This window comes from Doryrhamphus excisus, chromosome 18 (genome assembly GCF_030265055.1).
Source record: "Doryrhamphus excisus isolate RoL2022-K1 chromosome 18, RoL_Dexc_1.0, whole genome shotgun sequence".
Taxonomy (NCBI): domain Eukaryota; kingdom Metazoa; phylum Chordata; class Actinopteri; order Syngnathiformes; family Syngnathidae; genus Doryrhamphus; species Doryrhamphus excisus.
In genome coordinates, this window is record NC_080483.1 from 12748544 (window position 1) to 12763152 (window position 14609).

At 42.5% G+C, this 14609-nt stretch overlaps 1 protein-coding gene across 4 annotated transcripts in view; it reads left to right on the forward strand.

The window, feature by feature from the left end:
• Positions 1–14609, forward strand: part of LOC131105944 (membrane-associated guanylate kinase, WW and PDZ domain-containing protein 3) — a 128181-nt gene that overhangs the window by 98554 nt on the left and 15018 nt on the right. For all 4 annotated transcript variants that reach the window (XR_009120026.1, XM_058054501.1, XM_058054503.1 and 1 more), the window contains exons 5-11: positions 2759–2921; positions 4415–4494; positions 4973–5030; positions 7245–7345; positions 10463–10654; positions 11979–12626; positions 14542–14573. Coding sequence is in view for 3 of the 4 variants with exons in the window: in XM_058054501.1 (XP_057910484.1) it covers positions 2759–2921; positions 4415–4494; positions 4973–5030; positions 7245–7345; positions 10463–10654; positions 11979–12626; positions 14542–14573 (1274 nt within the window). In the remaining variant the exon portion in view is untranslated. The remainder of the gene's footprint in view (positions 1–2758; positions 2922–4414; positions 4495–4972; positions 5031–7244; positions 7346–10462; positions 10655–11978; positions 12627–14541; positions 14574–14609) is intronic.

Sequence of the window (14609 nt, forward strand, 5' to 3'; positions counted from 1 at the left end):
CCAAAGACAAAACAAAGAAGCCAAAATTGTACCACTTCCACACGCAATAGGAGGAGAACTTCTTTTCACTCTATCATGTTGGACATGCTGTAGCCTATCCCAGCTGTCTTTGAGACGGGGTACACCCTGAACTGGTGGCCAGCCAATCACAGGGCACATATAGACAAACAACCATTCACACCTATGGACGGAGAGAACATGCAAACTCCACACAGAGATAGCCGAGGGTGGGATTGAACTCGGGTCTCCATGCTGTGAGGCCGTGCAGCCCGAATATGAATACAATTCCTTGAAAATGTATTTTTTTCCCAAAAGATTTCCTCCGGAGATTCCACAAAATGGCAGAGGGTGGAATTGAACTCGGGTCTCCTAGCTGTGAGGTCTGCGCGCTAACCACTCGACCGTTGTGCAGCCTCTAATAATAATAATAATAATAATGTTATATTTTTGATGATAAAATGACGATAGAGGTGAAGTGGATTACATGTAGTAATTATCCTAATAGCAGCACTCAAGTGGTACTTGAATGTGTACTTATGATCTTCTTGGCACTAAATTAGGCAACTTCAGTGTACTTTTAAACGTTTTAAGTGTTTACTTTTATGCTGAACTGCAAACAGGCAGATGAGTTTTGTCCTGTTTATGACAGCATGAAACTTTATTCTAATTGTCAGCGCTCAGCGTCCTGCTTACTCAGCTGCACTGACGATCCACACAAATCTGATGTCTGTTTATCCAATAACACCCTCCTATTTGAACCCAAACACAAAAATGGCTCCCGGACGTGCGGGGAGTGCTTTTTATGGCCACTGAACGAACAGTCGTCTCAGGGCGGCCATAGATGGGCAGGGTTATGCTTCAATGAAGAATGAGGTTAATGGAAAATGTGAGCACTAAGTCTCTCAAATCTTGACTGGTCCTTATGTAAAGTCCAGCAGGGCCTTCACAGCACTTTGACCAAATATGTGGTGTGGTAACGTACACGGTGAACAAAACTGATTTTGATTCTGATTCATTTTTATAAAGAATGTGGGGGGGAGAAGTCTATTGATATTTTACAATCAGTAACTGTTACATTTGTTCACTTCCTGCTTTCCCAAAAAAAAATAAACTATATTAGGACATCAGTAACTATTACATTTGTTCACTTCCTGCTTTCCCCAAAAATTAAACTATATTAGGAAATCAGTAACTGTTACATTTGTTCACTTCCTGCTTTCCCAATATAGTTTGAGTTTACATTGTTACATTTGTTCACTTTATTATCGGAATTCTCTTATTGTCCTGTATGTCTTCTGCTCACTTCCTGCTTTCCCAAAAAAATTACACTATATTAGGAAAGCAGGAAGTGAACAAATGTAACAGTTACTGATTGTAAAAGTACCAGATGGAGGGGTAGGATTTAATAAGCTTTGCTTCTTCTTACTCCTTTTGGACATGTGGAACTGTGTAAATTAAAAAAGTTAAAAAAGTAAATAAAAAAACTAAAAAAAATTAATTAAAAAAAATCAAAAAACGAGAATAAAGATGTCATTTACAAGGAAAGTTGTAATTTGATGACAATTTTATGACAATTTTGACAGAATGGCATTATATTAAAAAATCCTACGAAATCAGCTGTCAATTTATTTAAAAAAAATTACTTAAATTACTACATTAGGAAAGCAGGAAGTGAACAAATATAACAGTTACTGATTGTAAAAGTACCAGATAGAGGGGTAGGATTTAATAAGCTTTGCTTCTTCCTACTCCTTTTGAACATGTGGAACTGTGAACTGATTATGTGATGCATTCAATTGTAATCTGATGCATGTTCAAATGAAATAAAACCATCACCATTTAAAGAAGTAACTCATTCCAAAACAAAATTCTTCAAAGAAAAAGCTTTGTAGATTTTTGGGTATTGTGATATATTTGTCTTTAGCGCATACCACTCCAGACGACACCACGAGCAGACTGTTTTATGAGTCAAAAAATACAGAGAACTGGAATAACAGGTTTCTTCTTAATAAAGGAACAGATCCTCTGAATTAGGTAAATACTAAGTATTTGACATGGGTACAGTACTTTAAAGGTGACAATTCTTCAAATGTACTTCAAATAAAAAGGCTGCAGAAGAAGAATAGAAAAGTAAAAATGGAAAAAATATCGTTTTGGAACTGGTAGATAGATACAAGCTGTACACTGACTACTCGAAAGTGTATTACTGTAATATAGAGCCTTGGTAAGATATATTGTCATAAAAACGCCTGCTTTTTTTAAAATATCAGGGGCATACTGTGTTTTGCGAGCTACTGTATACATCTCTGCGGTTCTTTGTTTGGAGAATGCCACTTGAAAAGGCTGAAACACACTTTCTCATTTTCTACCATCATCTGGGGAGGGAGGGAAATAAAGTGAATTAGGAGTTCTTTTATTGTACTGTATGTCTTGTGTTTATTGTAGCAGTTTGTCGAAGAGAAGAAGTCTACAAAAGTAATGAAGAGCAGTGCAATATTAACATATAGAAGATGCCTGGGGGCTCAAATGGTCTTTTTGAACATGAATCCATGTCTTCATCATCTCAGCCCGGGGGGGGTTGGGGGCTTTTCGAAACCATATAGGCACAAGCGGTAACCGTGTGTGCACATGCAAATGCAAAGCTGCCCTCGGGTGAACAAACATGCAACAAAACAACGCTGGCCCTCCCTCCAACGTGGCTAACGAGGCTAACGAGGCTAACCTCCTTCCTGCTTTCTGCTTCTTCTACTCTCCACAGAGCACAAGGCCGACTGGAGGCGAGCCGTGCCCAGCTACGCCCAGTCTAGTAGCACCATGGACTTCCGCACGTGGAGCTCACTGCCGCGTGACGACAGCCTGGAGCCGCTTCCGCTCAACTGGGAGATGGCTTACACCGAGACCGGAATGGTCTACTTCATAGAGTGAGTTCAATGCGAGATCTGATCCGTGACTGCTTATTTCATACTTAAATACACTTCAATATTGAGATATGAGGTTCAAAACACGTCACTGTTCTCCATAAACACAAGCTCAGAAGCAATTAAATGTTCCTTTTGTACCTTCAGTGATGTTTTTATCTGAAATCAATAACCCTTAGGTAGGCTAAATACCAGGAAAAAACACTACTCTGTTCTTTTTTAAATCAAAATTGATGCCCTCCAAATTATCCATAGGTATGAATGTGAGTGTGAATGGTTGTTTGTCTATATGTGCCCTGTGATTGGCTGGCCACCAGTCCGGGGTATACCCTGCCTCTTGCCGAAAGACAGCTGGGATAGGCTCCAGCAACCTCGCGACCCTTGTGAGGACAAGTGTTAGAAAATGAATGAATGAAAATTGATGCCCAAATAGCGTCCAAAACAAACGCTGCATTTCTTCTTTATATGGGTCATGGTACCATGAAAGACTACATGGTATATAAACTTTTATTTATAATTTCTTATACATTATAATTTAATTATAAATAATAAAAAATAATTTATTTTAATTTATTATATTTTTATATATTATGTTATATAATAATAATAATTTTATAATAATAATAATTTTACTTCTAATATTATAACTGCAATGAGCTAAAGTGCAAAGGAAAACGAAAATAGTAAATCTCTTTTTGGCAAGCCTGTTGGCCAAACGATCACTTGTTGCTAGGCAGTATTTGTAGAGCACAATCATTAGTGCCCCGATGCCCGATGACGGCTTGATATCTACCAGTTCAGCTCAGCTAGATTATTGTGTTCTTGGACTATATAGACATGGTATATACCAAATTATGATTAGTAAAAGACGTATAAATACATTAATTCATTCATAAATTTTCTATTTTCTTATCCCAGCTGTCTTCGTGCAAGGTACACCAAGGACTGGTGGCCAGCCAATCACAGGGCACATATAGACAAACAACCATTCACACTCACATTCATACCTATGGACAATTTGGAGTCGCTAATTAACCTAGCATGTTTTTGGAATGTGGGAGGAAACCGGAGTACCCGGAGAAAACCCACGCATGCACGGGGAGAACATGCAAACTCCACACAGAGATGGCCGAGGGTGGAATTGAACTCGGGTCTCCTTGCTAACCACTCATCCGCCTTGCAGCCATATAAATACATCTATGTATAAATATGTCTGTGGGAGTGATTGGTGGGTTGAAAAAAACATATAAATACATCTTTGGTAGTTAATATATAATATTGTTAAACATGATTATCATGTTGACTGATTATCTGGATGATTCTTTTAAAGAGAAAGGACAGGGATTGGTTGGTTCATACACTAATATCACAATTGAATCATTTTGTATACTGGAAAAAAAAAGTAGCATAAACATCAAGTGATGAATATGAGTGTTATGTTTTATTCTTTGGCGGACTTGTCCTTTATTTACCGTTTTCTCTTTGTGGTCCTGCAGCCACAACACTAAGACAACCACGTGGTTGGACCCCCGCTTGGCCAAGAAGGCAAAGCCCCCTGAGAAGTGTGAGGATGGAGGTACGTATAGACAACATCAAGCAGGACTTTTGATATGCAGACACAGATTTGTAGTCATGGACTAACGTTAAGGATCTTCACATGAGTCCAATTTGATGAAGTGAAACAATGACCTCCTGTCTCAGCATGTTAATAGGACATAAGTGCAGCCAGTGGAACCAGTGTTTTCTTAATGGATTCTTACAGGGAGAGGGAAAAAAAGAGTCCAGTGGCATGCAGTGCTTAAGCTCTCTCTGCTTTGTTCCTCTCCCTCCGCCTCATCTGTTTTTCTTTGCATCCATACACCACTACATGAAACATTCCCCAAATTATCCCAGATTCCTTCTCAGAGCGTCCGAGTCAACCAACACAAGCCCCTCATGATGATGATGATGATGATGATGATGATGATGATGATGATGATGATGATGATGATGATGATGATGATGATGATGACTATGTTATGACCTTCTCTTCCCCCTCCTCTCTCTCTCTGCAGAGTTACCTTACGGCTGGGAAGAAATTGACGACCCGCAGTACGGCACATACTACGTTGAGTAAGTCTTATCGATTCATGTAATTTTTTTCAGCACGCCGCCGGCAATGGTTGTAAACGCTGCTTTAGCATGCCTCTTCCTCACTGGTGCACATAAAACATTACACTAGAGAGAGAGAGTGTGTACGGTAGGAGTGTACATTAGCCGCACACTAGCATGCATCAATAATGTCTAAAAATAAACACCAGGCACAGGTTTTACATTGGAGCATTATTTCAGTAAAATAATGGTTATTTTCATTTAAAACAAATTTTTTTTGTGTTTATGCTGTGGCATCGTTGTTTAGACATTTTGGGTAAATATATATATATATATATATATATATATATATATATATATATATATATATATATATATATATATATATATATATATATATATATATATATATATATATATATACATATATAGTTAAATTAGTGTTATGCTTTTGATGAGACATACTTATGTTCTACTGCTGATTACTAAAGAACAATAAATGATAGTACCTCACGATTGGATGGCGACCAATCCAGGGTGTACCTCGCCTCTCGCCCAAAGACAGCTGGGATAGGCTCCAGCATACCCGCAACCCTAATGAGGATAAGTAGAAAACAACACAAAAATACTTTTTTTGTATTCATTCATTCATTCGTTCATTTTCTACCGCTTATCCTCACAAGGGTCACAGGGGTGCTGGAGCCTATCCCAGCTGTCTTCGGGCGACAGGCAGGGTACACCCTGGACTGGTCACCAGCCAATCACAGGGCACATATAGACAAACAACCATTCACACTCACATTCATACCTATGGACAATTCTGCGCGCTAACCACTCGACCGCTGTGCAGCCAAGCATAGAATCAGGTACTATAAATAAAGACAGCTGGGATAGGCTCCAGCATACCCGCGACCCTAATAAGGATAAGTAGAAAATGGATGGGTGAACATTCACATACTAGTATACTGCAGGTCACGTACTGCACAAGTACATTTGTACATACAGTATTTCACATGTCTACCACGGCATTCATTGTATCACACAAGTTAGTATAGCAATTACACATTTACATGTACATATACTATACATATACATATACTATACTACATGTAGTATATACATATAACATATACTATAACACAATGCATAAATTGCCCATTTAATGCTAAGTACTCTATGTAGTAGATACATACTTTATCTTATTGCACATGAACGACAAAGTAAAATTGATGTACTATTACACAGGGTCAGATATACAATACAAACTATTACACATAAATGATTAATATACCTATGTATGTACAGCATGTACTATTACCAACATATTACCCAACATATTACACAGGTCCTGTTTTCTTCATATTTGGTATTCCACAAGCACCTCACATGCACTACTTGCATTTCAGACACATATGCTATTAAACATGTATAAATGTACACCATACTCATGTACTTTTGCAAACACATACACCATCACACACATATATCACATGTAGTAATGCACATGTAGTACCCATGTGCTATTGCAGTACATGTGCAGTACATCAGTCCAAATGAGTGAAGTCATTGGCTGTGCTGCAGCAACATTGCAGACCTGCACGTGATCATCCTGTTTGTTTATCACAGAATGTTAATGTTTAAAAATAAACACGCACGCATGCAGCACATGTCTTGTTTGGTCTATCCTGGGCGGGGATGCTCCTGGCTAATGTGACACGGCGGCGAGGAAGAGCAGATGATCAGGATTTCCCCACAAAACAAGCACTGTGCTTTGAGTTCAGTGTAGAGGTCTCTGCAGGCTTCATGACTGCAGGTGATTTTTTTTTTTTTAAGGGGGGGTGTTCACTGTTTTATTGGTCATTCTGTGGAAGGAATTCTGCCAGGTGACAGCTGAGTGGACACGAGAGGGATGGAGAGATTTTTCTTAACAGCTTACTGTGGAACAATGGCTGTGCTGTGCCTGCCAGGGGGGGACATCAGGCAATTTAACTTGTTTTTAGAAGAGCAGGCACTTCGCAAGGGGAGTTCATTTCCTACAATATTAAATGGCTGAATGCCATTTTGGATCCACAGCCATACGTGTGCTGTGTTATTAATGAGCGGATTAATAATAACGAAGCCGGTGGCTTTATTTAATGTGGAGGGGCGCGTGCATAATTGACTGCAGCAAAGAGGTGCTCGGTGAGTTTGAGTGCGTACAATGTTTCACATACGTTCACTTTGTATGTGTTGCAGCCACATCAACCAGAAAACTCAGTTTGAGAACCCAGTCCTGGAGGCCAAGAAGAGGCTGAGCCAGGGGACGGCCATCATCCAGAAGGCTGCAGTGTCTCATGGTAAAAAAAAAAAAAAAACATCCTCTGCATTGCTATCTGTGATAATCAACCATGATTGATTGATGCTGTTGTTGACGGCACATGGCGAAATGTGCATGCACTGTTGGAATTGACCACTTCTGTTAGCGTAGAATCATTCATTCATTCATTTTCTACCGTTTATCCTGCTGGAGCCTATCCCAGCTGTCTTTGGGCGAGAGGCGGGGTACACCCTGGACTGGTGGCCAGCCAATCACAGGGCACATATAGACAAACAACCATTCACACTCACATTCATACCTATGGACAATTCTGCGTGCTAACCACTCGACCGCCGTGCAACCAAGCATAGAATCAGGTACTATAAATAAGGTAAGCCTAGTAAAAGCGCCAGCCTTTTTGTTCCTCTGTCGAGACTTACATACATGACGTGACAATATCACCTTTAAGCATGTCTAAACAACAATGCTACACAACAAAAACAACATAAAAATACTTTTTTAGTATTCGTTAATTTTTTACCGCTTATCCTCACAAGGGTCGAGGGGGTGCTGGAGCCTATCCCAGCTGTCTTAGGGCGACAGGCGAGGTACACCCTGGACTGGTCGCCAGCCAATCACAGGGCACATATAGACAAACAACCATTCACACTCACATTCATACCTATGGACAATTCTGCGCGCTAACCACTCGACCGCCGTGCAGCAAAGCATAGAATCATTCATTCATTCATTCATTTTCTACCGCTTTTCCTCACGAGGGTCTCGGGGGTGCTGGATCCTATCCCAGCTGTATTCAGGCGACAGGCGGGGTACACCCTGGACTGGTCGCCAACCAATCACAGGGCACATATAGACAAACAACCATTCACACTCACATTCATACCTATGGACAATTCTGCGCTAACCAATCGACAGCCGTGCAGCCAAGTATAGAATCAGGTACTATAAATAAGGTAAGCTTAGTAAAAGCGCCAGCCTCTTTGTTCCTCTGTCGAGACTTACATACATGACGTGACAATATCACGGAACTCATTTAGCACTGAAATGAGGTCCTGATAGTCGCTCTGGAATAGAGTTTTGGTCCCCGTCCCTGTAATTCCACTTTAATTACTGTTGCTATGCACCTTTTGTCTCATGGTGATGAATCCGTTCACGGATGTTAGCTACATGTGTCAACCTTCCATCATCTTAAAACCGATGATTGTCAAGATGTTCCTTCATATTTCCCTCATGTAGCATTGAAAGGGTGCTCAGATGATTATGAGGGATGTGTGATGGATTAGAGTGCAACAGGCTGCTGGTGATGCAGGGACTCAGGAGGGAGCGAGAGTGCGAATACAGAGGAAGGGGGGGGCTGGGCTCTGAGCCAGATAAAAACAGCTGTCGGCACTGACGGCACGGAACGTAATCAGACAAGCCCCCCCTTCCCATCTCAACAACCCCAGACCCTCCTTCAGGTGTGCAAGGACTGACGAAACCACCGTTGCTACCCGAGTTAGTCATGACGCAACTTGGCAAGCTGGTCACATCACTGCTCGGATACAAATCCAACATTTTAGTTATTACTCTGCCAAGTCTCCAATAGTCGGTTTACACCAGCAAATAACGGCCATGGTACCGTAGCAGTTTCCTTACCCATATTACAACACTGGTTCTGTTCCTGCTGTATTGTGCACAAAAATATTAAATACAAATATGAAATATTAAATACAATAAATATTCTCCAATCATCACCTGCTTCCAATTACCACCCCATACCTATCTATACTATCTTTTTTACATAAATCTGATGTAGTTACAATCGTTTACCACAGAGATTTCACCGACTTGTTAACGATCAAAACTTATTTCTATATGCAATTAAATGTGATTAATTCTGAGTTAACTATGGACAAAATGTGATTAAATATTTTCATTGAATGCTAGCCCTAATTATACCACAAGTGTTGTATTGCAAAAGCACTAGTCAAAATAGTATAAGTTGCACAGCGGTTGGGTGGTTAGCACCTCCCAGCTAGGAGACCCAAGTTAGATTCCATCTCTGTGTGGAGTTTGCATGTTGCATACGTGGGTTTTCTCCGGGTACTCCGGTTTCCTCCCACATTCCAAAAACATGCTAGGTTAATTGGCGACTCCAAATTGTCCATAGGTATGAATGTGAGTGTGAATGGTTGTTTGTCTATATGTGCCCTGTGATTGGCTGGCGACCAGTCCAGGGTGGACCCCGCCTCTTGCCCGAAGACAGCGTCTTGGATAGGCTCCAGTACCCCCGCAACCCAACAATGAACATAGTATATTCATATATTCATCACTTACACAGCACATGGTGTACATGTACTATATATTACACATGCCATGCACATTTACAGCAGGAAGTCACATAAGCAATAAAAAGTTACGTCAGTTTGATTTTTTTTTTTTTTATGTCTGCCCACAACTGCTAAGACACTTCCTTTGACCGCCCCCACACGAATGCCCACTTCCTCCATTACCTCTTGCCCTCCTACTCTACCTCTGTCAGACAGTCAAATTTTCATTTACACAGAGGAGGAGGAAGTGCAGCAAATCCGCGCTGAGTTTATCAAGCAATTTGAATGTGATTATGCAAATGAGCGCCGCTTGATCCACGCAACAGTGTGTGGACATCTGGAGTCCGCGCCGGCTCCGATAAAGCACGCCTCACGTCTGCACTGGATGTTTTTAACTGCTCAACCATTTGATAGAATGAGAGCGTGCACATTTAAATTCCTCGCACATTCCTCAGGAACCTACAGAGCACTCGGAAACCCAAAGGACACGAGGAAGCGGGAACTGTATATACATCCGTGCAAATACATGACGGAATTCAATCAATTCTGGCCTCACTCTGCTTGTTTATGAGGTCAGGCCATCCGTCATTTATCTTCTAATCCTCTTCAGGGTCACTGGGAAGCTGGAGCCTATCCCAGTTGACTTAGAATGAGAGGCTGAGTGCACCCTATAGTGATTACCCCTCATAGAGACACATTTGTATTCAAGGGGATGTGCTGCACCGACAAGTCCGCAATCCATCTCATCGACTCCACCGATCGATTATTGCTTCAGAACTGTGTCTTCTTGAAACTTCAGTTCATATTTCTATGTCTTCAATCCACAGTCAAAAGCACCGTGCCAGGCTTCACTGCCGACCCGAGCCAGCTGAAGGGTGAGTTGTACCGCACGGCGCTGAAGAAGAGCTCCCAGGGTTTTGGCTTCACCATCATTGGGGGTGACCGCACCGATGAGTTCCTGCAGGTGAAAAATGTGTTCAGCGACGGCCCCGCAGCCCACGACAACAAAATGGCGTCAGGTGAGGGACAGAATACTCACTCGTGGTCTAGAGGTGTATACATACAAATCAGCAAGTCAGAGCATTTCTTCTGCCCACTCACACAGAAGGTTTTCTATAACACGTTTCAACTAGCAAACAAACAGCTTGCTACATTATGCAATGTACTCTCTGGTTCTACTATATCTTACTTAATGTTTGGAAATATGGGGTAATAACTATAAAATCAATCTTCATTCACTAAATGTACTGCAAAAAAGGTCAGTAAGGATAATTCATAATGCCGCCTACAGAGAACATACTAACTCCTTATTTCTAAAATCACAAATACTTCAACTTACTGATATAGTTCATCTTCAAACAGCTAAAATAATACATAAGGCTAAAAATAACCAATTACTTAGGATTTAATAAGCTTTGCTTCTTCCTACTCCTTTTGGACATGTGGAACTGTGAACTGATTATGTGATGCATTCAATTGTAATCTAATGCATGTTCAAATGAAATAAAAAACATTACCATTGTCATTACCATATGCTTCCTCTACTAATTACTGTTCAAAAATACATGTTGAAAAATCTCGGTTAAAATTTTGAATGGGATAGATAACCAATCACAGGACAGGCATTCACACTCATATTCACACCTATGGACTCCACATTACACAAGCAAAATGGAGGGGGTCTAATAGTCAGCACATAAACATTTAGTACAAAGTCTACCATTGACAATGTAATGGTAATGGTAATGGTTTAATTTCATTTGAACATGCATCAGATTACAATTGAATGCATCCCATAATCAGTTCACAGTTCCACATGTCCAAAAGGAGTAGGAAGAAGCTAAGCTTATTAAATCCTACCCCTCCTTCTGGTACTTTTACAATCAGTAACTGTTACATTTCTTCACTTCCTGCTTTCCTAATATAGTTTAAAGGTTTTTTTTTTGTTGTTTTTTTTGTCCCGTACCGAAGTATGAGGTGATATGAGCATACAACGACATAATGGGTACCATAGTAGGTCAAAAGGTTCAGTATGTGTACATACTGTATTAGGTCTTATTGTCCAATGACAAGGCAAGAACACTACTGATTTTTAACAGAGCTGTGGTCAAACATCATAGCATGACGTAATTCTTGCCATTGTGACCTTGTGAGGAATGTGCATGAAGTATTGTCTGTGAGGACGGTGCGTAGACGAGATGAAGGGATCTGCCACATTCATGTCAGCAGAGTAGACAGATGAGCTACAAAATGTTCCAAAGGAAGAATCGCCTGACAATGGAAAGAACGTGGAGAGCCTTGATGAAATGTTTCATGATTTCAGTTTTTCTTCCATTCTTTCAGGTGACGTAATCGTGGAGATTAACGGGCTATGTGTTCTGGGAAAGACCCATCCGGAGGTGGTGCAGATGTTTCAGTCCATTCCCATCAACCAGTATGTGGACATGGTCCTGTGTCGCGGGTACCCTCTTCCCCCAGATGTGGACATCGACAGCGATGACCCTCTCCCGCCTCCCCCTCCGCCGCCGACCAACCAACCCCAACAGGCTTTACACGGCGGTGAAGTGGTGACCGCCGTGCCGCTCATCAACGGGCAGCCGCTGCTCGTAAAGGGCGACGTCCTCCATGGCTCTTCACAGGAGCTCCACTACGTCACCACGGACTCCAGTGGCCGGCCGGTGGTCGCCGCCTTGCCCAACGGGAGGCAGGGTGAACTGGGGGAGTCAGCCGCCACAATGCTGCAGCCAGAGCTGGTGAGCGTGCCGCTGGTGAAGGGGCCGGGAGGCTTCGGCTTCGCTATTGCCGACTGTCCGCTGGGTCAGAAGGTGAAGATGATCTTGGACGCCCAGTGGTGCCGAGGCCTTCAGAAGGGAGACGTCATCAAGGAAATCAACAGGCAGAATGTGCAGACGCTGAGCCACGCGCAGGTGGTGGACATTCTCAAAGACTTCCCAGTGGGCAGCGAGGTCAACGTGCTTGTGCTCCGTGGGGGTAAGATCAGTTCTAATTATCTAATACAGCTTAAAATGACCCCAGCCGACCTTCAGAGAGGCGGAGTACACCTTGAACTCATCACTAGTCACATATAGACAACAGCATTCACACTCATATTCACACCGATGCACAATTTAGAGTCTCCAATTATCCAGATTTGGTCGGAAGCCGGAGTACCCGGGGAAAATAATTTGAAAAGAACACGGAAAAGCTCCAGGGATCAAACCTTTTAAGAAAGAAATGTGTAGGCATTGTGCAGCTTGAGATTTATTCATTCATTTTCTATCGCTTTTTCCATCACAAGGGTCGTGGGGGTTGCTGGAGCCTATCCCAGCTGTCTTTGGGCGAGAGGCGGGTTATACCCTGGACTGGTGGCCAGCCAATCACAGGGCACATATAGACAAACAACCATTCACACTCACATTCATACTTATGGACAATTTGGAGTCGCCAATTAACCTAGCATGTTTTTGCAATGTGGGAGGAAACCAGAGTACCCGGAGAAAACCCACGCATGCACATGCAAACTCCACACAGAGATGGCCGAGGGTGGAATTGAACCCTGGTCTCCTAGCCGTGAGGTCTGCACGCTAACCACTCGACCAACATGCCGCCCGCCTGAGATTTATTGAAAGATAAAATAACATTTATCAGGGACTGCAGGGTTGAACCAATCCAGACTTTACGTGTCAAGCCTGTCTAAACACACTGATTGCCCCGTGGGAGTCTGTCACCTGAGGGATGTCATTCCATAATGTCCGTTGAGCACCCAGCGGGAAGGATATCCTGTTTAGAAACATGACTATGGCTATGGCAACAACTGATGGGAGAAAATCATAGGGACACTTTTCCGGAAAAGTGCACATCCATGTACACATCATATAAAAAAATACATGAGTATCTCAAGGAGGCGTAGTGATTTACCTCCGCATAATACAACAATACAGTACATTCACAACATCACCCCCCCCCCACCGCCCCGCTGTGCTTCCATTGAAACTAACTATGTTTACGACTGCTTCCATCAAGGCATAATGCGGTGTTACAACTCAGAGAGCGGGAATTACATAAGTGAGGGGATGGGCTCCATTCCAATCGGGGGAAGGGAGGTGTTTGTAGCATTCGAGAGCCGGCGGGGATTCTTTGCGCGAGAGTCGATGAACCCCCAGATTGGCTTTGATCATCAGCAAAAGATGTATTAGGGGTGTTGTGCTGGGGGGGTTCGGGGGGCAGTGCTTAAAAAGCCATGGCTTATTGGTTATAAAGGGGAAGATCCCCTTGGAGGGGTTTCATCGTTCATGCCTGATCTGTTGGCCTCCTTTCATCCTCTCGTGGACACCCACAGTATTCACCCAATGCTTCCTTCACTGATTCCACAGTGTGTGCCCCCACCTTGTGTACATCACCTGGTCATCCCCCACAAATACCACCCCAAAAACTCAGCACCGTTTCCCATCAGGCGTAATTAACCTCTCATGACACATAACGTTTGTCCAGCACTACAGCTCCACTGTACCCTGCAGGACTGTTTGTTAATTGAGTTAATGCGGGGGGGGGGGGGGGTCAGACTATGAGAGACATCTGCAGGGAACAATCTGAGTGCTCGAGATAGGGCAGAAACAGAGCAAGGGGGGAGAATTATCTTTCACTGAATATCACCCCCATTAATGCATGCAGCCATCTTGTTAGCGGCCCCTCTTGCACTGTGTTATTATTCTGTGTACAAACTCCATCCTCCCTGGCCATTTTTTAATCACATGCATGTACATTGCTAATGGAGCCTGCCTCTCTCTCTCTCCAGTTAAGAGCAGCTTTTATTGCAGTGGCAGCAGCACTCAAGGAGGCAGCGCCATCTGGTGGACAGTGCTTGTTGCATTCTTGTTGTTTACAAGGCTTGTGTTTTCCTCCGTAGGTCAAACATCTCCAGTGAAGAGTCTCAAGCCTGTGAGTAAAAAAAAACAAATATATTTTTCCCCCCTC